Genomic DNA, 26,376 nt, shown 5'->3' with positions numbered 1-26,376 from the left:
ATCCGATTGTGTTCTGGAACCGGTTCCGGATGTCCTGTCGGAAGTGACCAATTAAAAATGTGAACCAAACCCAGGCATGCGACACATCAAAGAGCGGCTTTTTCGATAACCAGATGAACGGTAAGCAGGAAAATAGTTTCAAACCTAGTTTGAACCGGTAGTGTTCCGGAACCGGTTCCGGATGTCCTGCCGGAATTGGGCAATTAAAAAAGTGAACCAAACCCAGGCATGTGACACATCAAACAGCGGCTTTTCCGATAACCAAATGAACGGTAAGCAGAAAAATAGTTTCAGACCATGTTTGAACCGGTAGTATTCCGGAACCGGTTCCGGATGTCCTGCCGGAAGTGGCCAATTAAAAAAGTGATCCAAACCCAGGCATGTGACACATCAAAGAGCGGCGTTTTCGATAACCAGATGAACGGTAAGCAGAAACATAGTTTCAAACCTAGCTGGAACCGGTAGTGTTCCGGAACCGGTTCCGGATGTCCTGCCGGAATTAGTCAATTAAAAAAGTGAACCAAACCCAGGCATGCGAAGCATCAAACAGCGGCTTTTCCGATAACCAGATGAACGGTAAGCAGGAAAATAGTTTCAGATCATGTTTGAACCAGTAGTATTCCGGAACCGGTTCCGGATGTCCTGCCGGAAGTCGCCAATTAAAAAAGTGAACCAAACCCAGGCATGCGACACATCAAAGAGCGGCTTTTTCGATAACCAGATGAACGGTAAGCAGGAAAATAGTTTCAGACTATATCTGAACCGGTTGTGTTCCGGAACCGGTTCCAGCTGTCCCACTGGAAGTGGTCAATTAAAAAAGTGAACCAAGCCCATGAATGTGACACATGGAAGAGCGGGGTTTTTCGATAACCAGATGAACGGTAAGCAAGAAAACAGTTTCATACCGTATCTAAACCGGTTGTGTTCCGGAACCGGTTCCAGGTGTCCCGTCGGAAGTGACCAATTAAAAAACAAAACCAAACCCATGCATGCGAAACATCAAATCATCAAAAATGTTCGTTAACCAGTTACACAGGCAGCAAGAAAATAGTCTCTGACCACACTTAAGATTACCGGCAGTGTTGCAGAATCAGGGTTGGATCCATTGCTGAAATAACGCAGGTGAACAAAATCGATGCAAGCGATTAATATGTGTAAAAGAACAAAATCTTGATAAAAATTTAAGCGATCTTGTCAAATTACATCATTTTAGATTCCTGAGGCGTCATTTTACAGTGGGATGGATCAACGTTGTATGGAAAAATTTAAATTTTATAGCACCAATCTCCTTCTGCGTCTAAAATTACTGCGAACAATTTTGATGCAACTGGTTGAGTCCTCACGCTCTGTAACACGGTAGAAATTTGAATGGGCTTTAATAGGGGAAATTTCGATTGCTTGCACTTTTTTTTTTGTCAAATTTTACATGAATCTGAAATAATGATAATAAAATATAGGCTAAAGTGCGCAGAAAAAAAATTGCCGAAATGTCTTGATAATGATCGGCATCCAGTCCTAGTGAAGGTGGTCAAGCAGTCAACTGAGAATTCTGATATTATTCAGCTCTGCTTATACGTTGAACATAACGTCGGACTATGTACCACCAATAGGTTTTAAGTCATTTAAATGATGGCTTTGATAAAATGCTTACTTTTCTTAAAAAATATCAGGATTCAGGAACACTTTAACTTACGTCGACGGAAAGGTCGTGAGAACATATACGACGAGAAAGGCATTATCACCACTAGGTGGATTAATTTGGGTTTTTTGTGATTATGATTAATGATTTTGATTAATCTTATTCATTAATCATTAATCATGATTAAATTTATGATTAATCATTAACGCTCTGGTCGCAGATATTACATCCGATCATCATCTGTTAATCTGCGAGATCCTGCTGCGCATTGCGAATTGACTAATTGAGAACATCATCGGGTGCTGGTTCAACATACGCCGACTTGAAGACGCTGCTGTGAGAAGATCCTTCGTCGAGGAACTAGAGAACCGTGCTGTGGGGCACCATGTTACTGCGTATCGCTCTCAAAGTTCGTTGCAAAGCAATTCTTAACACGATACAGGAGAAGATTGACGCTTCGATGGCAGCAAGCAGGATTCCGTACCGGAAGATCCTGTGTGGACCATATTGTCACGATCCGTATCATCCTGGAGCATATCAATGATTACGAAAAAGCTTTCGACCGTCTCAATCACGAAAACACGTGGGAAGCCCTTAGGCGCAAGGGTGTCCCTGACAAAAACATCGACCTTATTGAAGTACAGTGCATTTTCATGCAGAGTATTGACCAACGGTGTTTTGACCGATCCCATCCAGGTCGTTGCTGGAGTGAGGCAAGGATGTCTACTATCATCGCTACTATTACTCATCATAATCGACGAGATCCTAGTAGGTGCGATTGAACATGAACCAAATCGTGGATTGCTGTTGTAGCCTATTACCAAGGAGCACCTAAATGACTTCGAACTGGCTGATGACGTTGCTCTCCTAGCTCAACTGCGCTCTGATATGCATAGCAATCTTGATGATCTTGCCATTCACTCCTCAGTGGTAGATTCTACCATCAACGTCAACAAGAACAAATCGTTGGATGTAAACACGGTCAACCCTTCCAGCTTTACGGTAGCTGGGCAAGCAGTGGAGAATGTTGAAAGCTTTCAATATCTTAGTAGCCAAATGGCGGCCGATGGCGGCACCAAGATCGACATTGGTGCACGGACCAAAAAGGCGGGGCTGCTTTTGCGAGATTAAAAACAAATGTTGCATTGCGTTGCGTTGCGTGGTAACGGAGTAATTCGTAGATTACAAACTAAAAGTTGTCATGCTATATCTTTTATGCTCTTATTCTAATTGCTTATGGAATGCTATTTGGGAAGGAACAGCTATCCAATCAAAGGTTGAAGTAAAAAAGACATGAGAACTTCCTTTGCCGGCCACGCACATCTTCTCCGTTACAAGGACAGGAAATGATATGACACCTACTTTACAAGAGGTCAGCGACTCACCGACTCCCCCATAAGTGACAAGAGTTGGGTATTTGAAATGGGATGATTGGGGAATCACTATAAGCGAGTGATGCGGCAAGATTCAGATTGTGTGAGTGTATTTGATTAGATCATGTAGATGTGTTGGTGTGAGTGTAAGCGTTTTAGTATATTTAAACACAAACGTTGGGAGTGGCGTAGCTAAGAGATTTTGTTACTTCACGGGCTTTTTACTTTTGCGAGTTTAAGAAATGTATGGAAAAACAACCAGATCAGTCAACGCACCAAAATCCGAATTTTTAACTTGAACGTGAAATCTGTACTGCTATACGCCAGTGAAACCTGGTGTGTATCAGCGGAGAACACGCAACGGCTGCAGGTCTTTATCAATAGATGCCTGCGGTATATAATTCGAGCATGGTGGCCTCACAATTGGATCTCCAACGTGGAGCTCCATCGTCGATGTCATCAAAAGCCGATAGCTACAGAAATTCAGGAGCGAAAGTGGAGGTGGGTCGGCCACACCCTACGCAGGGGCGGAAACGAAATCTGCAAACAAGCATTAGACTGGAACCCAGCAGGACATCGCAGCAGAGGCAGACCCAGAGGCTCATGGCGGTGCAGTTTCAACAATGAAATCATGTCGACAGATATTTTTCCTGGCCACAGGTCAAGGCGGTGGCTGGCAATCGCCCAGGGTGGAGATCTTTCAATTCGGCCCTCCACACCACCACCGTGGGTGATATGGACTGAAAGTAAGTTACCAATATAAAGCAGCTACATTAGTTTTCTGTTTTACTATACTATTCCAATCGATATCATCGAAGAAAATCTTGTCATTACGCGCGTCGTTTCATATGGACAAATTGTAGGTACCTGAGATGATATTGCAGAATATCATACAAATCAGAAGCCAGTTAAACGATATGAAGCCACAACCCGAAATTTGAAGCTTGAAATTTGTGCTCTTGAAAATTCTGAATGTAGCTTCGTCATATTTTCACCTTATACGGATAAAAAGTGTGATATTCATTAACATGTCACTTTCTGCTTGGTTGAGATTCTGTGTTGAGATGGTTGTTCGAAGGCCAGGTGAATTATTAGGGGTTTCTTTACAGAATCTGTTTTTAGCGAAAGGAGTTTTATGAATGCTATATTCAAATTAGGCGATCATTATGTTACTCAGTCGAAACATGTTCTCCACCGAACTCCTCGGCCGACAAAACCAAATTCTTTCCACATACCTCCACATCCGTTAGAAGCAAAATCACAATAATGGCTATTTTAGCGCATGCGCTTCGTTCATTTTTCAGCCCATAAAATAAGCTCTCTGCTTGTAGCTTGCCTTTCTTTATTATGGAGCTGTGCCAAAGATGTTTCAGTTTCTCGCTAGATTGCGCTGGTGTTGCAACATCGAGCTTTATACGACTTTTTGATTCATTTTTTTTTCTGGCAGTATTTGAAATTATTTTTCAATGACGATTTTGATTTTTCTCAGATAAACACTTCCCCTGATATTGTTATATCAATTTTGATGACCCTTTTTCGACAAAATTAATTTAGAAGATTTATTAAGCAGAAATATTTAACTGCGTGAGCCATGATTATCTGATTATTGGAATGTTTCATGAAATTGCTTATAAAACAATCAAAGACATTCAATCAGAATAATATTGAATCAGCAGTTTACGCGGTCCAGTGAATCCCCTTGTTTCGTTTTTTCTACTTGCCGTGAGCGTTTTAATGGACATAACTCTGAGTTCGATTTATTAACTTCTCAATAGTGGAACAGAAACACACTTCATCGTTTTAAATAAAAAATATTTTATTCAGTTACCATTTCGCTTCAATATTTGTTATAAGTTTTTTTTGTTTAACTAATAACCTTCTTATTATTTATATTTATAGTTATAATTGCAATGATAATCATAGTCCAGTGAAATGTATAATAATCATAAATAGTTGCTTTTGTTTTCGTTCATTCTTTCGACAATGACGCATGAGTGACTCTATTTTATCAATATCCAACAGAATCAAGGATTTTTTTTTTCAATCTAAAGGGGAACTTCCTAAGCGTATCGGTTCAATGCCTGAACCGTTTCTTTATCGTAAAGCTTTAGAATGGATGTTTTGAATGGGAGATTTCCTAAGAAGCAACATACAACTCATCAGTTCACGGGTAGGACAGATGACCATTGGACGACGTAAACTTTACGAAAAACAAAATATTTCCTACTAGAGTTTGCTTGCGTTACCGTCCGGGATCAGGTTATTACTTCTTATCGGGATGAAATATCACAATATCGTCATAAATGCACTCTCGCGTCATCTCTCGTTGTTGCCCTGGGCTTGTCGTTTCATTAATTAAACGATTCAAGTTGTTTTTTTTTTACTATTTCCAAAAGCTTCTAAGTTTGCAAGTCAAAGGCTTCTTTTTTATATTTTTTTTGTTCTCTCTAACAGGCATTGTTCTATAATTTGGTTCTCAGGCTTGGGAAATTGATAGGTGTTGGCATTGTTAGGCGGTAAGTGCTTGCTTTCCTTCTGGTCTAATTCATAACTGAAAAGTGCATTACGAGCTACGTACGACAAATACTAATCCAGCGTGATTTGCCTATCAGTCGAATGAAATTAGCAACAATACCGAACTAAACATATCTGGCTACCAACCTAATTCAGCTAGTCTGCTCAATATCTGCGCTTTGAGAATGATTTTCTTACTATCCTAAAAGTGTTTTTGTCCTACCTTAGTGGTTTATGGCTTTCCGTTTCATTTTAGTTAATTCAAATTTACAATCCTTCATCGTTCCTTTCTTGTCATTGTTTCGAACTAGTATTTTGTTTTATTTTTCTTTATTTAGCTTGTATAGTTTTTTTTGTTTCTTTTAAATTAAAGTGATTTACTCGTATTTTATACTCTCACAATTTCATAAATTTATTTTCTAGCTAACATGATTTTCGTTCTCTCCGGTAAAAATACAGCATTCCCTTGAGTACACATTGAGTTATTTACATTTGCTACTTACCTAAATAATTGGTGATTGTTATAATTGTTTAGTCAAGCAGCTAATGTAAATATCCAAAATTTGGTAATTTCATTCGGTGACGCTTTTGAGATTTATTATTGGATCAAGAAATATCGGTATACATATTGTGGGACTACTAGCACGAAATTCTTCGAAGTAATTTTGAAAACACCTTAAACGTCATTTTTTTAACCTAAGCGGTATTTTATCCTAGCAACCTTTTTTAAAACCATGCATTAGATTTCTTCAGTCTATCCTCTTGAGGTTCTCTCAGGATTTATCTATGGATTCTTCAAGGAAATCCTCCAAATATTTAAATGTTTATTCATAGTTATATCAAGGAGTTTATTTTCTCAAAAAATTTCTTGAAATTCCACCAAGAGTTACTTCAAGATTTATTTATTTATTTATTTTTTATCTGTATTAACGAGACTTTCAGCCCTAGGCTAGTTCATCTCGGGACCCACGCTTTACTTCCCTTCCGAAGGAAGAACTCACATTTTGCGAGTTTGTCGGGAGTGGGATTCGATCCCAGGTCCTCGGCGTGATAGTCAAGTGTTCTAACCATCACACCAGATCCGCTCCACAAAGAACTCACTTAAAACATCTTCAGCAATTAATCCAGAATGCTCTGCGATAAGTCACCCAAGTATGCTTTCGAACGTTCCGCCAAGTTCTGCTGGAGTTTCTGAAAAAACTTTTCCAAAGATTTTCAAGCATTTGTTATCGTTCAGGAAATCCTTCAGGATTTTTGCAAAATTTCTGCCAGAAAATGTTTCTTTATTTCTTGATGATTTTCCATGTTTTTTTTTCAATAGCTGCTTCAAGACTTTCTCTATGAATTTTTTGAAGAATTTCTTTAAGTATTTGTTCGAGGAATTCTGCAGGATTTATTTCACATGTATTTATTTCAGTTTTTTTACGTTCCTTAGAAACTCTCGTGTTTTCCAAAAAGTCATTTTGAAAATCGTAAAGGGATTCTTTCAAGGATTCCTTCAGAAAATTTTCCCAAAATTCTGAAAGTAAACAAAAAAAAAACACGTTTTTGAAGGGCGTACTAGTTGAAAAGGGCTTATCTGCTTTTCTGTTAACAAATATGTTTTTGACTCTATAGGGTCCATATGTATCAACCCATGCACATCAACACCCTTAGCAGGTAGCTTGAAGAATACTTTACCTGAATAGGGTGTTGTTGTTCGTGGGTAGATGCATTCATCCATCATTCACATATCTCCAAAAGTTTTTTCAGAGATTCTTCCAGAAGATATCACTAATGCCTCCAGAAGATCCACCTCCACCTCCTCCAAAAAATCTTCAGTGATTCCTTCAGAATGCCTTCAAATGTTACTCCTGAAATTCTTTCAAAGATTCCTCCAGAAATTTCTTTAGAGATCTCTTCAGGAGTTCCTTCAAAGACGACTCCAGAGGTTTCTTCACAGATTCCTCCTGGAGAATTCGGGGATGCCCTCTGGAGGTCCAACAGCGATTCATCCAGAACATCCTTCAATTCGAATTTAAGAAATTGAATTTAAGAAATTGAGACAAAATCCCCATAAGAGGTCCTTCAGAAATTAATCTTGAAGTTTCTTCAGGAATTCCTACAGGAGTCTCATTAGGAATTAGGCCAGGAGTTCCTTCAGAGCTATCTCCAAGAGTTCCTTCAGGAATTCCTCTAGAATTTCAATCATGGATTTCTCCGGGTGTTTAACAAATCCTTCAAGGATCATTTCAGAACTTCTTTCAATAATTTCTGCAGATGTTTCTTCAAGAATTCCTACAGGAATTCTTTAAAAAAATTCTCCTTAAGTTCTTCTTGCGATCTCCCCTGAAATTTCTTCAAGGATTTCTCTTGGAATTTCTTCGGTATGCCTCATGCAAATTACTCAGAGATTCTTTCAGGAGTTGCTGTAGAAGTTCCTTCAGGTGTTTCTCCAGGGATTAAACCAGGAGTTCCTTCGAGGGTTCCAGCTCTACAGCAATTCAGTGTTCTCTCCAGAAGTTACTTCAGAAATCTTCTCCAGAAGTTACTTCAGAAATCTTCCCAGTAGGTCCAGGAGGATTCAGAGATACCTCCTGGTGTTTTATCAGAAATTCCTTCAGTAGTTTCCTGAGAAGTTCCAACAGCAGTTTCCTCAGATACTCTCACAGAAGTACCTTCAGAGATTCTTTTAGGAGGATTCAAGGATGCCTCTTTAAGATCCATGAAGAATTCCTCCAAAAGTTCCTTAAGCACTTCCTACAGGAGATCCTTTAGTAATTAGTCTAGCAGTGCCACCAGAGATTTCTTCTGAAGGTCCTTCAGAAATTCCTACAAGAGTTCCTACAGAGGGTAGTCTAGGAGTTCCTTTAGAGATTCCTCCAGGAGTTTCAGGGATTTGTGTACATGTTTCTTACGAAATTCCTCCTGAATTCTTTCAGGTATTCCTTCAGCAATTTCTGTAGGATTTTTTTCAAAGCTTCCTCCAGAAATTCTTTCAGAAGTTTCTCTTGGAATTCTTTCTGGGGTCCCTCCTGAAATTCCTTCAGGGATTACTCTTGGATTTTTTTTCGAGATGCTTCATGGAGATTTCTCAGAAGCTTTTTCAGGGGTTAATACAGGATTTCCTTCGAGGATTCCTGCAGTATAGTAGTTCTTTCAGGGATAACTCCAGAAGCTGATTCAGTATTTCAGAGTTCCAGGAGGATTCAGTGATGCCTTCTGGTATTTCATCAGGGAATCTTTCAATAGTTTCTTCAACCATTCCAACAGGAGTTCCCTCAGGTATTTTTTCAAGAAGTATCTGCAGCGATTCCTTCAGGAGGATGTAAAAATGTCTCCTGAAGATCCATGAAGAATTCCTCCAGAAGTTTCTTCAGGAATTCTTACAAGATTTCCTTTAGAAATTAGTCTATATGTTCAATATATTTCATATGTTCTATATGTTCATATTTCTATTTCTATTTCATATTTCTATATGTTCAATATATATATATATATATTTCTTTTGACGTTCCTTCGAGAATTCTTACAAGAGTTCCTACAGGGATTAGTACAGGAGTTCCTACAGAAATTCCTCCAGGTGTTCCAGGGATTCGTGCAGATGTTCCTTCAGAGATTCCTTCTGAAAACTTTCAGGGAGTCCTCCAGAATTTCCTTCAGGGATTTCTCCACGAGTTCCTTCAGAATCTGTGACAGAAGGATCCAAGGATACTTTCAGAAGAATTCAGGGACTCTAACAGAAGCTTCTTCATGGATTTCTACAGAAAATCGTTCGGAGATTAGTCCAGGAGTGCTTTCTAAAATTCCTCCAGGAGTTTATTAGGAGATTACCCGAAAAGTTCCTTTTGGGATACTTCCAGGAGTTCTTCTAGGGATCGCTTCTGGTGTTCTTCCGAAGATTTTTCCAGTAGTATTCACGGATGCGTCCAGGAGTTACATCACAGAATTCTACAGGATTTCCTTGAAGGATCTTTCATGGAATTCATACAAGAATACCTCCTGGGTTTCTTTAAGGGAATCCTCCAGGATTTTCCTCTAGAATTCCTGCAGGAATTTATACTGAAACTTATCCTTCGGGGATTCCTCCTGGATAGCTTTCCCCTTTCCTGGAAAGATTCTGGGGATCCCTTTTGTAAATCCTGCAGGGATTCCGTTTGGGAACCCTTCAAAGTTTACTTCGGGGATTTCTCTTGAAATTCATTCGGGGATTTCTTCAAGAATTTCTTCGGAGATTCTTCCTGGAATTCCTTCTGGAATTCCTCTTAAATTTCAATCAGGCATTTGTTCAGAAGTTTTGGCAGAGATCTCTCTAAGAGAGATTCTTGAACCAGTTTCTTCAGGGTTCCGTGCAACAGTCCACGCAAGGTTTATTTCAGGAGTTCCTTCAGGGATTCCTCCACGAGTTCTTCCAGAGATTTCTCCAGGATTAGAAATTCTCAAAAGACATCCTGAAGGAATTATTGAAAAAAGTCATAAAGGACTCATAATAAGAATTCTACGAGATACCATTAGAAGAATTTATGTAGAAATTCGTTGGATGGAATCCTCATCAGTCGATGATAGAACTTCTGCAGGTATTCGTGGAAAGATTTCAATAAGAATTATCAATAAGTAATCAATAAGTAATTATTAAATAATTCCCATTGAAATCTAAGGAAAACTTCCGAAGGAATCTTTGGAGGAATTCTTAGAAAAATCCCTTGAAATAGAGATACCATATTTATAATCTGTACAACTATATCTGAAGATGAAGGAATAAATAAATAAATAAACAATTCCAGGAAAATTCATTACAAGAGTTCCATAATACCATTGGAAGAGTTTGTCTGGAATTCTTTAGGAAGAATTTCTCGACGAATCGTTAGAGCCAGAGAAGAATTCTTGAATAAAATTTTGGAAGAATATCCGCAGAAATCCATAAAAGAATTCTAAAAATATCCATAAAAGTATTCATTGAAAGATTCATGGAAAAAGTTAATGGAAGATTTTCTGCAGAACCTTTACAGTAATTTCTTCAAACTCTGAAGTTTAGAAAAGATTGTATTGCCCAATGGAGGAATCGTTGGAATATCTACTAGAAGAAAATATCAATTACGAATCCCTTTGAGAATTGATGAAAAGATATCTAAGAGATTTTTTTTTCAAAAACTTCCCGATCATTTAAAATTTAAGCACTCGGTGAGAGTCTATCCACAGCGCGAGAGGTGATAGGTGGCACTGCTCAAAGACCACAGGTTGTTCGACGAAGAGTGCCAGGAGGTAACAGACGACAAGAATGAGCCTCTGGCACGAATTTGCCCTGTCCTGCTCACTCCCACAGAAAATTTGAAAACAGCGCGCACAGTAAAAGTCACATTTGACTTTTACTGTGCGAACTGTTTTCAAGTTTTCTGTGGGAGTGAGCAGTACGCCAGATTCGTGCAGAGGCTCATGTAGCCAGAAGCCGGATTCTGCTGTAGGACACCCGGTAGAATAGGAATCGATACGGGGAAACAGGAGTAGCGAAAAACGAATCTACAGCAAAAAAAAAAATAGAAAGGGTAGGGGGATTAGGGGCATAATGGACACCCGGGGCGAAATGGACACCCCTGTTTTTACCGAAACCGTTGACTTTTATGTAAAACTTTTAATGCATAAGTGTAAATGAACAAGTCATTGTTCTATTTTTAAAAAGTATCATTTATATTCCTTCAAAATAACCAAAATATCATTGAAATTGAAGCATGTTTTTCATATGGTGGATTTCTTATAATTTCGAAGCAGCAACAAATAAGGTGCTACGCGTGATTGAGTGTGTCCACCATAAAACAAACAAAATGTAAGCATATCTATATATATACGCAGATTTAAGGTGAATATATGATGAAGCCACACCTAGAATTTTCAAGAGCACAAATCTGAAGAACCGAATGCCGGTTTGCGCTGAAAAGTTGATCGATTGGTCACCACCAGCGGGTAACCAATCGATCAACTTTTCAGCGCAAACCGACATTCGGTTCTTCAGATTTGTGCTCTTGAAAATTCTAGGTGTGGCTTTGTCATATATTCACCTTAACAATGGTTGAAGTATAATTTTTTTTATCAGAACTTACTCAAAATAGCAATTTAAATGTTGTAGTCGATTCGGGGCGAAATGAACACTGGCAATTATGAATGGATGTATGCGCGTTGCATACTGTTAGGCGTTTTAGAGAGTGTGGAAAAAATCAATCCGATTATTTTAGCCTAAAATTTATTTAATTAACTTTGATATTCTGTAAACTCGTCTAAGATGGAGTATTATATCTGTGGTGTTGGTCTCCGTAGGCAAATTACTTAACTGGTCGATATTATCAAAGATACAGCATAAAATATGCAGGGGTGTCTATTATGCCCCGATGGGTGTCCATTTCGCCCCGTACCTTTCCTGCCAGCCCCAAAAAACACACGGTTTACAATTCATTATTTCTTCGCAATAATGACATTCTACCTGCTGTAAATGATTGAAATACGTAGGAAATAAGTTAAAGTTGTAAGCCAACTGATAATATGTTAAGTTTTTGTCTGTTATACAGACCTAACATACTCATTCGCTTAGGGTGTCCATTATGCCCCTAATCCCCCTATGCGGAAATGTGACTGCTCAGGCGCAAGAGTGTATGAAACAGAATAATATGCGGAGGCTTTACAAAACTGTCAATAATGGCGTGCGGAGAAAAACAGCGCTTTACCCGTCATGTGAAACTTGCTGACAGATGAAACAATGGTGACTGCCAGATGAAGAAAGTACTTCGAGGTATTGTTGAACGGTATGAGTGGGAGAGTGAGAGACAGAATTCGAATTGATGACGACGGACTGTGGAGCGTTACTGTTAAGGACTAATTAACCGAATTCTTAACTGTAATAACAACTTCCAAAAACATCACCAGAATGACACCTACCATATGCTGTTGACTCAAACAGTTCTAGCAATCTATTCATCGCTTTAATACATTCCTACTGTTTCAGTCGAGAACGAACTTCCCAACGCGCAGCATTCTGTTCGCATCATGATTCATCATTTGTACACAACGTTTAAACAATGTAATGGTACTTTTAGGTCATCCCTAGTAACTGAGTATGGATTGGACGTATGTTTGCTATAAGTTTGACTCATTCCAGTGTACTCTGTCGGTGTACTACCACTATATCCAAGTACTATTTTCCAAGTGCACATTTCATACGACCTGTTCTATGATGATAGTAACCTAAAACAAATACTTTTCCTTTCGAACTAAGGCCTGAGTAGGCAAACCCTTTCATACGCAATGGTAAACAATGACGATAATATCGGTTCAATAGGTTTTGGGAATTGACGAGATAGCTCAACTGATTTGCAGCCCGTTTCACCGAAAAGGAATGGTCATTATCCTTCGATTTAGTTTCGTTTGTAAGAACAGGACTAAGGTATGGGTATTCGTTATCCAAAAGTGTCTAAAGGTATGTAATTGAATTGATTTAGGCTGATTTTGATTTGCTTACGATCGAGGTTTTGGTTTTTTAAAAATGTTTTTGTGGAGTTTTTCGGTGAACACGTTTCCAATTTTTCTTTTCTATGATGTAATTTAAACATGAAACTTGTTTTAAAACGCACAAGGGAGATGGATGATAAAATTCTATGATTTTGGATGAGTAATGAAGAGTAGAAACTCAGGCGCCTCTTGCTTCGTAACTATAGTATGGTTGTGGTCATTCATCTTGTTTGCTATTTATCGGAGGAACAATTCGTAGTTTTGAAGTTCAAAAGTACTCCCCAGAAGTTTTAGTAACAACTGTTGATGAATTTTGGCTTTTGTCCGATTTTATATAAGATATCAAAAGCCGAAATACTGAAAGTTCAAACAAAACTCGTAACCGCTCATTCATTTCGATTTTCCTATCGATATTTCCTTGATTATCCTAATATCTTCATTTTTGAATTTTAAATTCTTCATTCTTTTCAAGATTGCTATGTACATCTATTGCCTTTTGACAATCCTTATAAATAAAGGTTCTTCGGTTAAAGCACAGTAAATGTCATATTTTGTTTTAATATAGTCATTTCTTTCCTTGGCCTTTCCCGCAGTTATTTCAATCGATTTAGTTAAACTTATGTAATACATGTCAAATATATAATACACATTCGTCTCCTGTTTTGAAGTTTCTCTTATCATCAAGAACGAAGCGGTCCCAAGATCGCAACAAAGTCATATTGGTTTGGTAGGATTTCGTTTTCTTGTAGTTTAGGTAGGTAGAGTGTCACTGTTGGAACAGCCAACCTCAATGGATGACTCTTCTGTTGCACTGCTTGTCTATTTAGTTTTGGTTCCCCGTATCGATTTCGCTGCATCTTACCGTCGCTGCAGTTACTTAACTGGATGTCGGCGCCGAATACTTCAGTTATAAATATTGAACCTACAAGTTTTGCAACACTGTTGCTGGTAACGATGCAGTCTACATAGGCCCATTGTTTTTACATTTCTACAATATTTCGATAAGTCTTTGCATTCCGAGGCTGCGAAGAGACAACGAGCATTAAGATTTCATCAGAACACAGGCGTTTCAATCGCTACTTACGGTTAGAAATACAAGGTGGTCCTTTACAAACTTTCATCACGGCAGGTCGTGGCTGATCCCTACATGCGTTACCAGCCGGCTTTTTGGTACCGTACCAGACACACTGCAGTATCCTGTATTTGATGCCCTGGCCACCGCATGCAGCGTTGCACTGTAAATAATCACGATTTAGTTCCTGAATACACCCCCAGAGAATCACCCAATCCCATACCTCTGACCAGGGCTCCACCCGCCAGACGCCTTTGCACATTTCGTTGTAGCACTCCTGCTTGGTGACCGGTTTCTCCAGCTGGTCGCACCGGTCGCTGCTGCTGACGTTGGCGAACTTGCAGAATACGTCCCGCTTTTGTAGAGCCGTGTGCCAAGCAAAGCACTTGGACTGCAGGCAGAGGGACCACTCGGTGGAAACCCATCGGGGGCAGTCCACGTTGCCGCATTTTTCCACCGTTTCCGGGATGACGAGGCCGGCGTCCTCGCACAGGCTGTTGTCCACCGTGTAGGACGTGTTGATCATCTGAACCATGCAGCGGGCGGACCGAAGCTAGAACAGGTTGGACGCAAATGCGTTTACAAAGGCAAATCATGCGACTTCAAAGCGGAGGTTGATTCTGGCAACTTGGGCTTTGTCTGCGCTTTGGGAAGCCATGTTCTCGAAAAAATGAGCAAGAATGGAGTGCTGTTTGTAACGATATGGTGATGAGGGGATCACTCTCTCCCCATCAATCAATGCACAAAGTGACAAGGAGGTTGACGGAGCCTTTTCAATGGAAGGAACAAACGTAGCACAACATACGATGATTGCTCGCTGCATGACCTGAAAATCGTTGTCGGCGACATGAACGCGCAGGTAGGATGGGAGGAAATACAGACCGGTAATCGGGCGAAACAGCCTGCACGTCGTATCGAATGATAACGGCCAGCGATGCGTAAATTTTGCATCTTTCCGTGGTATGGTAGTCCGAAGCACTTTCTTCGCCCGCAAAGATATTCATAAAGCCACCTGGAGATCACCCGACCATCAAACAGAAAACCAAATCGACCACGTTCTAATCAACGGTAAATTCTTCTCGGATATATTTAATCAATATGTCCACATGTACCGCAGTGCGAATATAGATTTGGGTCACTACTAAGGCGCTGTATTCGAAACTTTCGATAGTTATCACCATGCGTCGACATCGGCTCAACATCGAGCAGCTGCGTAACGTAGAATGCGTAGACTACGCGCAGCAGCTAGCAGTGGCCCTACCAACGGCAGAGCAGCTTGGCGCAGCTACACTTGAAGATGACTGGAGGGTCATCCGATCCGCCACAGGTAGTACCTCAGCTTCGCGACTCCGAATCACAGAAACGACTATTGATTGATGCACAAAGCGAAAAGAAGAAGAAGTTTTGACATCCAAGCGGTGTGCCGTCGATTAGATTCTCGTCGCTGATTGGTCGATGGATGTAAACGGCACACCGCTTGGATGTCAAAACTCTTCTTCTTACCGCTTGGTGCATCAATCAATATACGATGGCAAATGCGAACAGTTGCAAAACAATAAGAATGCAGCATGGGCGAGGATGTTGCAGCACCGTACGATGGCGAATGAGGCACGTTATAGACAGGCGCGGAACAAGCAGATCTTAGTCTTCCGAAGGAAGATGCGCCAGAAGGAGGAACAAGATCGCGAAGCGATGGGAGAGCTGTAGTGATCTAAGAAAGTTCTACGAGAAACTGAACCGCTCGCGCAGAGGCTTTGTGTCACAAGCCGACATGTGCCGAGATAATCACAGCAGTATTCTCACGAGCGAGCGTCAGGTGGTCGAGAGGTGGCGGCAGCATTACGATGAGCACCTCAATGGCGGCGTTGCAAGCACCGAAGGTGGCGTGGTAACAGATCTAGTAGTACCTGCGCATCAGGACGAAAGATTTCCAGCCCCTAATCTGGGAGATTGAGGAGGAGGTTGGGTGGTTGAAAAACAACAAAGCCGCAGGAGCAGATTGACTTCCACGCGAGCTTTGAAAATACGGTGGAGAAGCACTGGTGAGAGCACTACTCTGGGCCATTGCCAAGATTTGGGCCGAAAATCCGCCTTCCGAGGACAAAGGGAGTGGCGAGGACCACTCGGGAAACTGGCTAAGCGCCAGCATGTTACCGTGATGGACTCTCCAGAGCGAGTCATCGATGTTCGTTGCTGCTAGGCTACGCAGCTAACCTTGAGGGTGCGATGTGCACTGGCCCCTCTCTGAAGCAATACCTTCTTCGTGGTTCCGGAGAGACGTAGGGTTTGGCGACCATAGGAATGGTTTAGTGGGTACGAGGAGAGAGTAGTCCTGGCTTTTACTTTTGTTGTAGAAGGCGGCCTCAGCCCCACACTACCCTAACCTTCCTGTTAGGGTGTCTGTTGAGCAGATTATCCCCCTATGGTTTAGAAGAAAAAAAAAAAGATTTGGGAGGAGGAGGAGGTATTACCGGAGGAAAGGATGGAAGGTATCGTGTGTCCCATCTACAAAAAAGCGACAAGTTCGATTGCGGTAACTATCGCGCGATCACACTACTGAGCACTGCCTACAAGGTACTCTTTCAAGTTTTATGCCGTCGTCTATCACCGATTGCAAAAGAGTTCGTGAGGAAATATCAGGCTGGATTCATGGGTGAATGCGCTACAACGGATCAGATGTTCGCCATCCGCCAGGTGTTGCAGAAACGTCGCGAATACAACGTGCCCACACATCACTTGTACATTGATTTCAAATCGGTTTATGATACAATCGATCGAGACCAGCTATGGCAGATTATGCCGGTTCCGGGATAAACTGACACGATTGATCAAGGCGTGATGAACCGAATGTTGTACGTAGTTCAAGTATCAGGGACACTCTCGAGTCCCTTCGAATCTCGCAGAGAGTTATTGCAAGGTCTTTCGTGCTTGCTGTTTAACATCACCTTAGAGGGTGTAACAAGGAGAGCGGGGATAAACACGAGTGGAACGATTTTCAAGAAGTGCGTTCGGCTGCTCTGCTTGGTTTTGCAAGTGATATTGATATTATAGCACGAAAAATTTGAGTCGATGACGGAAACGTACATCCGACTAAAGAGTGCGCCAGGCTTTTCGGAATAGTCATTAATGTGACGAAGACAAAGCACATGATGGCCCCAGGGAGGAATCACTGCACTCTCCATCACGAATTTTCACCGACGATGATTAAATCGAGGCGGTTGAAGAATTCGTGTACTTGAACTCACTGGTGACCGCCGACAACGACACCAGCAGAGAAATTTAGAGACACATTGTGGCAGGAAATCGAGCTTACTTCGCAGAACTGTATGATGGAACACATTTGCCATCACACGAAGTTAACTATCTAAAAAACGTTGATTAGACAGTAGTCTATGGGCACTAAGCATGGACTATTCATGCATAGGCACAACGCGCCCTTAAAGTTTTCGAAAGGAAGGTGTTGCGTACTATCTACGGCGGAATGCAGCTGGGAGACGAGACTTGGAGAAGGCGAATGAACCACGAGCTGCATCAGCTGCTGAGAGAACCAACCGTTGCGTTGTTCACACCGCGAAAATCGGGAGGCTACGGTGGGCGGATCACGTCATCAGGATGTCGGTCAGCAACCCGATTAGAATGGTTCTCGAGAGTAATCCAACCGGTACAAGAAGACGGGCTACGCATTAAGATAAGTGGGTTGATCAAGTGAAGGATGATTTGCGGACCCTTCGCAGAGTGCGGAACTGGAGACGCACAGCCATGGTCCGAGTGGAGCGGACCTGGTGTGGTGGTTAGAACACTTGACTATCACGCCGAGGACCTGGGATCGAATCCCACTCTCGACAAACTCACAAAATGTGGGTTCTTCCTTCGGAAGGGAAGTAATGCGTGGGTCCCGAGATGAACTAGCCTAGGGCTAAAAATCTCGTTAATACAGATACTAAAAAAAAGCCCTGGTCCGAGTCGAATAGAACGACTCGTGCGTATAGCAGAGGACACCCAGGCCGTAGATTGACCGCCAAAGTAAAGTCGTTCCCCCTACAATACCTCACGTCACATTTCGTAGTATAAAAATGTGTCCATCAAATGCTGAATTCAAAAAAAAAAAAAACAACAAGATTTCACCAATAATAACTCTTACCCGATATCCGCTGCCATTCGCACCGCAAGTCTGCGAGCACTCTGACCACGGTGTGGTCATCCACTCGAACTCGATGCTCTCCAGGGCAGCTGCTCGTTCAGCATCATAGTCGCCGCCGTCCGTCCGGTCATCACTCCCACTACTGCTGGCGGCGGCTGCTGCATCCTTGGCCTTGAGCAACTCGTAAATGTTGACAGGCCGTGCCGGTTCGTCCTTTTCGGCCCGTTCCGAGTCCAGGTGGCTGTACTCGTGCTCCATCAGCAGCTGATGACCCTTCGAGTTGGTAAAAGTCTGAAATGGCCAGAGAAGCTGCAATCCAACGAGGCATGACGGGGAAAAAACGAGAGAGAGAAATAGTTTGATGCTGTTAATTAAACCTGTTACGTTACCGGGAATAAAGTATTTTGGCAATTCGAGAGGGTAGGTATCCACTTGAAAAGGAGGCACGATTGGATGTTTGTTGTGCATGGAAGTGGGAAATGTGAAATCAACAACATCATCGCAGGAAATATGTATGTGGGTGCCATCAATATACAGTGACGAAAAATTGCAGGCTAAACCTGTCAGCAGCAGTTTGATGAGAAGGTTTGTTCCGACGAATTCACTTGGCATGGGTTTTTGATTTCATTTGGAATTGAATACAGTTGATGAGTTTTTTTTTTCTCGTGAAGAGCAACCATGAAATTGAATGAAATTTTATCATTTCGATGCGAATCATGTCATTCCATGTCAATCCGATAATAGTCATAGGTTTAGATTTGAAACAAATAAATCACAAGTTCAAAACTATAAAGAACAATATGTTTTATAATTTTCCAGCAGGTTACACTGCTGTGGTTCGCGTTATGGAATGAATACACAATATACAATTCCACAGTCTTCTTACAGAGGCTGTGAATCGTATATCATACATCTCAGGAGGAGGATTTCATCTTTCTATTTGTTCTAGTTTTTTTTCCCTGTTCAGGAACCACTGCGACCAATATTTGATCTATTGTGGTATATCCCGTCCATTGTGTAGTGCATGTCGTATTACTTTATCACCACTGAGATGTTATAAAGTATTTGGTTTTGTTACAGTAGTCATTTTCAATCACAAGGATTCTGATTGATAGGTTCCGCTTTTGACACGCTCCTTTTTCAGTCAAAATCGGATCCCTCAAACGAAAAAGTAAAGAAATGATACCGATATTGACCATGTATCGGAACCCTAGTCCTCGCTGTCTCAAACCAAAAAACATCGAATAAAAGATTAGGAATACAAACCCATTTTTCCATGTTTCAAGATCCTCGACCAGAACCAAACCGAGACCTATCACTTTTAGCAAGGTATGAAATGTAATAAGGACCGAAATTTTTCCTTTAATTACTAAAATATGCTGTTCCATAGTTGGAAGCAGTTGGGACTAGGGTTCGGTTTGGTAGCGTAACGCAACCCAAAAAGGTGATCTACCCACGCTACGGGCTCCGTTAAAGGTCTAGCATATTTTAAACACCCTCAACCATTCATCCATCACCAATCACCATGGGTCGCCTGACACCTTGAATTGGGGTTACCTATTTGTTCTTGGGTTACTTGGGAGGGAAGAGATATGATCCACAGCTTTGTGAGAAAGCATTGGTTTAGAAAGCAGTTACGCCTTTTTTAAATGTTCGTGCAGAATTACTCGAGTTTTGGAGCCCCCATATAGACACAGTGAAAAATATTGGAACACGACTCTATGGTTTGAAACCAACTAATGTAAAGATTTATGTTAAGTTATTTGTAGCAGTTAATTCGCCTGATAATTCTGTTTGCCATTCCTTCTAGGACTCTTTTTAGCAACTTTTTTGGGAATCGCTTAGTAATTCATTCAGACTCTTTGTGAATTCGATTGGTAATATCTTCATAATTAGTTAGCCATTTTTTGGCAATTTATTTGAAAGTCTATCAGCATTTTTTAGGGAATTTCTTGAGTAATGCCGATGATTTTTTTTAGTAATTCTATGGAAAAACCCTACAGCAATTTCTGTGAGGTAACTTTTATAAATTACGTCGAAAAGTAATTCGGCGATGCGTTTTTGAACTCCGTTTGTAATTTCTCGAGAATTTTGCAGAAAACTCCTTAGTGAATTCTGCACTGATACTTTTAGTAATCCTGCGACAATATCTTTACACCTTTTGATGAAAATTTCTTTGATTATTTCTCCAATCATTATTCTGGGAATTTATCAGACATTTTTTTTCCTAAAACTCCTTCCGCAGTTCATTTGTTTATATCAAAATGCTTTGGAGTCTCTCTCTCTCTTCTTGGCGTAACGTCCTCACTGGGACAAAGCCTGCTTTTCAGCTTAGTGTTCTATGAGCACTTCCACAGTTATTAACTGAGAGCTTCCTCTGCCAATGACCATTTTGCATGTGTATATCGTGTGGCAGGCACGAAGATACTCTATGCCCAAGGAAGTCAAGGAAATTTCCTTTACGAAAAGATCCTGGACCGACCGGGAATCGAACCCGTCACCCTCAGCATGGTCATGCTAAATACCCGTGCGTTTACCGCCTCGGCTATATGGGCCGAGTCCTATGCTTTGGAGTCTTCTTTGGTAATTCCTCTAGGAATTTCTTCGTTAATTTATTTGAAAATTTCATCGTGATTTCCTTTAATAAAATCTCCGGCAATTCTTTTGGAAACTTCTTTGGAATTTCCTTCAGACTTTTTTTTCGAAATTGCTACTGCGATTCTTTCGACAATTACTTTGAATTTTTTTTTTGACTATCCAAGATTTTTTCGGGAATTTCATTTGAGAGATTGCTTTGGTAATATCGTAAGTAATGCTTTGGGTAGTTCTGTGCACAGTTCTTTCGATATCTTTTTTGAGAATTCCATCAGTTTTTTTTTTGTTATTGCATGCAGTTATTTCTTTGGCAGCTCCCTTGAAATATTCTTCGTTGATTCTTTACGTCTCTTAAAAATTATTTAAAAATTCCATCGACAATTCCATTACAATCCGTCACTTTATCTGTGAAACTTTTTTCGATAATATATAAATACAGGGGTGGCCATAATGTTTGGGATAGGCGACTTTTTTTTCTCACAAAAAAGTTCAACATGCAGTAACTTTTCATAGAGCGCATCAAATTGCATAGACATAGCAAAAGCAATAGCCAAAGATATTGCCCAGAGGAATTTACAAAGGAACTACAAAAGAAATTTGAAAAATAAATGCCAAAGGAATTCTCAAAAAATAAAAATTCTAAAGAAAGGACTTGCCGGTAAAGTTCCCTAAATTTCAAAAGGAATTTTCGTATAATATTGCCATAAAATTGCCGGAAAATTTCCAAAACCATAACAAAGGGAATACCCAAAGAATTGCACACAGGGATTTACAAAGGAGTAACAGTAGTAACTCCCAAAGCAATTGAAGACACAACACACATTGCACCAGAGGATAGGAGGAAGAAACATTTCCTATGAAAAGTTGCATCACTCGGAGCGGGAATCGAACCATCAACCCCATGGCATGGTGACGCTAACCGCTCGGCCATGAGGCTCTGAAATTGATGAAGAAATTTTTGAAGAAATTTCTGAAGGAATATTCAAATGAATTATTGAAGCGACTCCAAAAAAAAAAAGAATGCCGATTTTTTAAATATATTACTGGAGTCGAGGAAATTTTCCCGACCGGAACGGGAATCGAACCCACCGTCTCCGTATTGGTGATCCATACCCTTAACTACTAGGGTAACTGGAGACCTAGACTTTTTTGAAATACTAAATCAAATAACAGCATTTTATGCAAAAAAAAGTATCTGTATAGTACGAGTTACTTTGAAGTAATTTGAAATTGTAATATAAATGTGTTAATGTTTAGTAAAATTATGCGTTGTGAGGCGACTGATAGTCATAATAGCCATGTCTTTGCCATGTCGTTTCTCCCAATACATGACCTTTTTTTTCCTGATTTTGCTTTAAAAAATTTAATGCTCCATGTCATGAATAGACTATAGTGACTTTCTAAACGGGTCTCACAAGGAAATTTGATGATGCTACTTTGATAGTCATTTTTCAATGAAAATATTCAAAACTCATACAAACCACTCCATTCAAAAATGAAAGTCTTACGAAACACGACATTTTTTTCAATTCTCATTTGAACCATTGTTAATTCTTATAGATTTTATTCGGAAAATTATTTTAAGTTTTTCGGAAATTCATTCATGAATTGTTTTGGCTATTCCCATAAAAATTTCCTCAACGATTGCATTAGGGATTCCTTTGTCATTTTTTAAATAATTCTTCTGGTAGCTTTTTTGTGAATTTCTTCAGTAATGCATTCAAAACCCAACTAACAATGACCCATTTTACAAGCACCTTTACGACGAATTAATTCAGCATGAAGCTGAATTACATTTGGATAATTTTCAGGCACAACCTTTGTTCGGGTTTTGTTCACACAAATTTGGAGAAACTATAAAGCATAGTGTTGTATAGCAACTGAAATGTTTGGTGTTAAATCGTTTCACAACTATGTAGTAAAGCTGTTATTCAGCTTTAGCAAAAATGATTAAAAATAAATAAAATGCTATTTTTTTTCAATTTCTACGAGAGTTTATAATTGGAACTTAATGCTGTGAATAAATATTGTGAAATAATAACTACACATAAATTTACCTAAATCCAGATTTGAACTCAAGACCCGTCGATTGCCTGCCGCATGCCTTCCTGTCTGCGCCATCCTAGAGATGATGAATTGCAGCGCTCAAATGAAAACATAAGCTTCCCGTGGTTTAATAATGATCAGACTTCGACTCCTATTCAGCAGTGGTGAATTAGCACATACATTATGGTTAACGACTGAACAACAGATTAATTCAGCTGTTGTTCAATAAAAAACACGTGTTTTTCATCATGTGCTCTGAGTGGAAGTATGATGGAACGAAAGCGCTTATTTGACTTGTGGAAAACACATTATACATATACATGTGCTAATTTTTACATGAACTTAACAAGAAGCATAAAAAAAGTCTTGTTAAACTATTTTGTAAAGGAATTACTGCTATTTTCTACAATTTGTTCTATTGAAAAGTTTAATTTCTTTCCATTATTTTAGCTGTGTGTAGCTTCAACCTGCATCGTCGGAGTAGTGGCCTTCCGAAAGCAAGGGATGTGCTTAAAGAAATCAAATCATATGTTGCGCCTGAACAAATTAGTATGAACGAACATATTTTACTGTTGGATGCAAACTAGGATGTTCAATAAATATAAAATGGAGCGTAAGACAGTACGTTTTACATTTTTCTCAATAAAGCAATTCAGTGGTTTTTCTGTGAGTTGTTTTGAGCTGGGATGCCACTGGCACTGCTAGTTCTAAACTGTTGAGTCAGGGTAATTGAATATTTTATAACAAACCAGCTGTCCCGGCAAACTTTGTCTTGCCGTCTTGTGGTGATTTGACAACTGTTGAACTCAAAACAGCACCGCACTCTAGATTGGTTTAATTTTCGATCGTGTTTATTTCCTTCCAAGTTCATGAAAAAACAGTATTTTCTATTTTTTTACATATTTAGTTCAATTTCCTAACTTTTTATTACTTATAAACACAGCCACCATGAATACGAACCTAACCATGCAAAAATCATCCCGATCGGTTCAGCCGTTCGTGAGTTTTGTTGCCTCAAACGGACTTCAAACTCATTTTTATATATATAGATATTCTCCAGTGGTGTGATCTAGGTATGCTATCAGATTCAAGATCAGATCTTCGGATGGAACTTTTTAATCACTTGGATTACGGATAAACTTTGCGTAATAAACGTATGTACGGATACTATCACTGCGATCACTGAATTTTGGTGATCATGTCCGCCAGCGATGTGTGTATGTCCGAAGTTTGCTTTTGATGTGAGAAACACGTTATTGGAGCGATATTTTATCGATTACGGTTTAATATTTCTGAAATATATAATTTATACGCATTAGTGGGATGAAAGCGAAATGATCAGTTTTGTAATTTCTTTTGTTGTCCTTTCAAATCAATGCAGTCCAGTCAGCGTGGCTTACTTTGTTCGAATAAGGTTCGGCTTTGGGATTAATATTTGCTAATACTGCTAATATCGCTAATTTATATTAGAGCTGTCCCGCCCCTAGATTTGTGCAGTAATGTGTACATCATGATTTTAGTTCAGCTATATTTACTATTATAAAGCAACAATTCAGCATGCATGCTTGTTTGCGGCTGGCGATTGTTAGTTGGGAATGGGTTTATCAATTTCTTTTAAAATTATCCGAAACTTTGTTGGCAATTCTCGGGGCACCTTCTTGAATTTTTTTTTAGCTATTTCCTTCAGATAGTGCTTCGGTGATTTCTTCAGTAGTTTAATCGAAATTTATTTAGTAATTTCCTTTTGAATTTCTCTCTTTGAGCATGTTAAATGATCAATCATCAAATTAGTTAAAATTTATAAGTAGAAAAGGTAATATTAAACTTGAAATTTCAACGACAAGTTCTTTGATATTTTTTCAGTAATTTCGTTTCAGTAATTCAGTTATGCCATGTAAACTTGTGCAGAAATTGCTTTGGGAAATCATTTGATTTTTTTAGAAAATCCATCGGTAATTCTCTTCATTTTTTTACGAAAATTTCTTAGGCTGCTTCTACGGCAATTCAAATAGAAATTTCATCCACCATCTTTTTGGAAATTTCACACGCTATTATGTTAAGAGCTCCTTTGCAATTCTTTCGCGACCTTCCTTTGGAATTCCTTTGACGGTTTCTTTGTGAACTAACTCATCCATTCCTTTGACAATTTCGCATGCAATTTCTTTGCAAATTCGGAATTTTTCAATTACGGGGTTAGAAGCGGAAGGGTGTTAGTGACTAAAACTCACTTTCGAGTAAATGAGGTTTAGAATTTTTCACCAATTTTCCACCCCATACGAAATATTGTTAATTTTCCAATAATTGTAAAAATAATCTTATTAAAGTTCCTGATAGCTTGATATCTGAAGATTTTTTTAATATGCTCAGGCCAAAATCCACAAAATGGTCACTTACACCCCTTTGCATCAATTGCAAGTTCTGAAGGAACTTTTCAAGAAAACTTTCACTGTAAGAATTCACAAAGGAAGTGCGATTTTCAAATAAATAGTCAAAGGAATCTTAAAATGGAATTGGCAAATCAATTTCCGAAGGTATAATATAGGAATTGTTTCAAAAAAATTTGAAGAAATTTCGAAACGTTGCTTGAGAAACTCCTAATGGCATTGCCAAGGTTATTTCCATAGAAGTTGCCGGAGACATTTTCAAAATAATTTGAAAATTATGAAAATTGCAAAGGGATTTCAGAAGAATCAATAGAAAATTCCACCTGAATTCACAAGGAAATTTTCCTAAAAGAATATGCCGAAGGAATATCGGCATGGATTCCGAAAAGAATTTCAAAGCCAATGCCAGAAAATAAACCAAAGCTAAATTCGAAGAAATTGCCAACGTTATTTTGAAAAAAATTGCCGAAAAAATGTTCAAAGAAATTATCAAAAAAAAAAACCGTAAATATATTAGCCTGAAGAATCTTCTAAATACATACATTTATTTGTTCAACATCATTAAGACAAGACATAATCTATCGCCCATCGTGCTCTCTGCGCTCCACGTCTTCTTGTGCCAACCAGATCCGTTGCAAACACCAGCTTTGCAGGGTTGTTGTCCGGCATTCTTGCAACATGCCCTGCCCACCGTATCCTTCCGGCTTTGGCCACCTTCTGGATGCTGGGTTCGCCGTAAAGTGCAGCGAGCTCGTGGTTCATCCTTCTCCGCCACACACCGTTCTCCTGCACACCGCCGAAGATCGTTCTTAGCACGCGTCGCTCGAAAACTCCGAGTGCTTGTAGGTCCTCCTCGAGCATGGTCCATGTCTCGTGCCCGTAGAGGATCACCGGTCTTATTAGCGTTTTGTACATGGTGCATTTGGTGCGTGGGTGAATCTTTTTCGACCGCAGTTTCTTCTGGAGCCCGTAGTAGGCCCGACTTCCGCTGATGATGCGCCTCCGAATTTCACGGCTCACGTTGTTGTCAGCCGTCAGTAAGGATCCGAGGTAGACGAATTCCTCCACCACCTCGAAAGTATCCCCGTCTATCGTAACATTACTACCCAGACGGATCCGGTCGTGTTCGGTTCCGCCTA

General features: G+C 39.8%; 1 protein-coding gene across 4 annotated transcripts in view; it reads right to left on the bottom strand.

The window, feature by feature from the left end:
- Positions 1 to 13,667: 13,667 nt before the first annotated feature.
- Positions 13,668 to 26,376, bottom strand: part of LOC109401394 (protein madd-4) — a 902,383-nt gene continuing 889,674 nt past the window's right edge. For 2 of the 4 annotated variants that reach the window (XM_062851209.1, XM_062851211.1), the window contains 4 exons: positions 18,213 to 18,503; positions 14,295 to 14,624; positions 14,084 to 14,234; positions 13,668 to 14,021 (listed from right to left, as the gene is read on the bottom strand). In XM_062851209.1, coding sequence (XP_062707193.1) covers positions 13,903 to 14,021; positions 14,084 to 14,234; positions 14,295 to 14,624; positions 18,213 to 18,503 — 891 coding nt within the window. In that variant the 3' untranslated portion in view covers positions 13,668 to 13,902. Of the gene's footprint in view, positions 14,022 to 14,083; positions 14,235 to 14,294; positions 14,625 to 18,212; positions 18,522 to 26,376 lie in introns of all 4 variants that reach the window. The other 2 variants (XM_062851210.1, XM_029855949.2) reach the window with 1 other exon arrangement.

This window comes from Aedes albopictus, chromosome 2 (genome assembly GCF_035046485.1).
Source record: "Aedes albopictus strain Foshan chromosome 2, AalbF5, whole genome shotgun sequence".
NCBI classification, from domain to species: Eukaryota; Metazoa; Arthropoda; class Insecta; order Diptera; family Culicidae; genus Aedes; species Aedes albopictus.
This window is presented reverse-complemented; position numbering and strand designations above follow the sequence as displayed.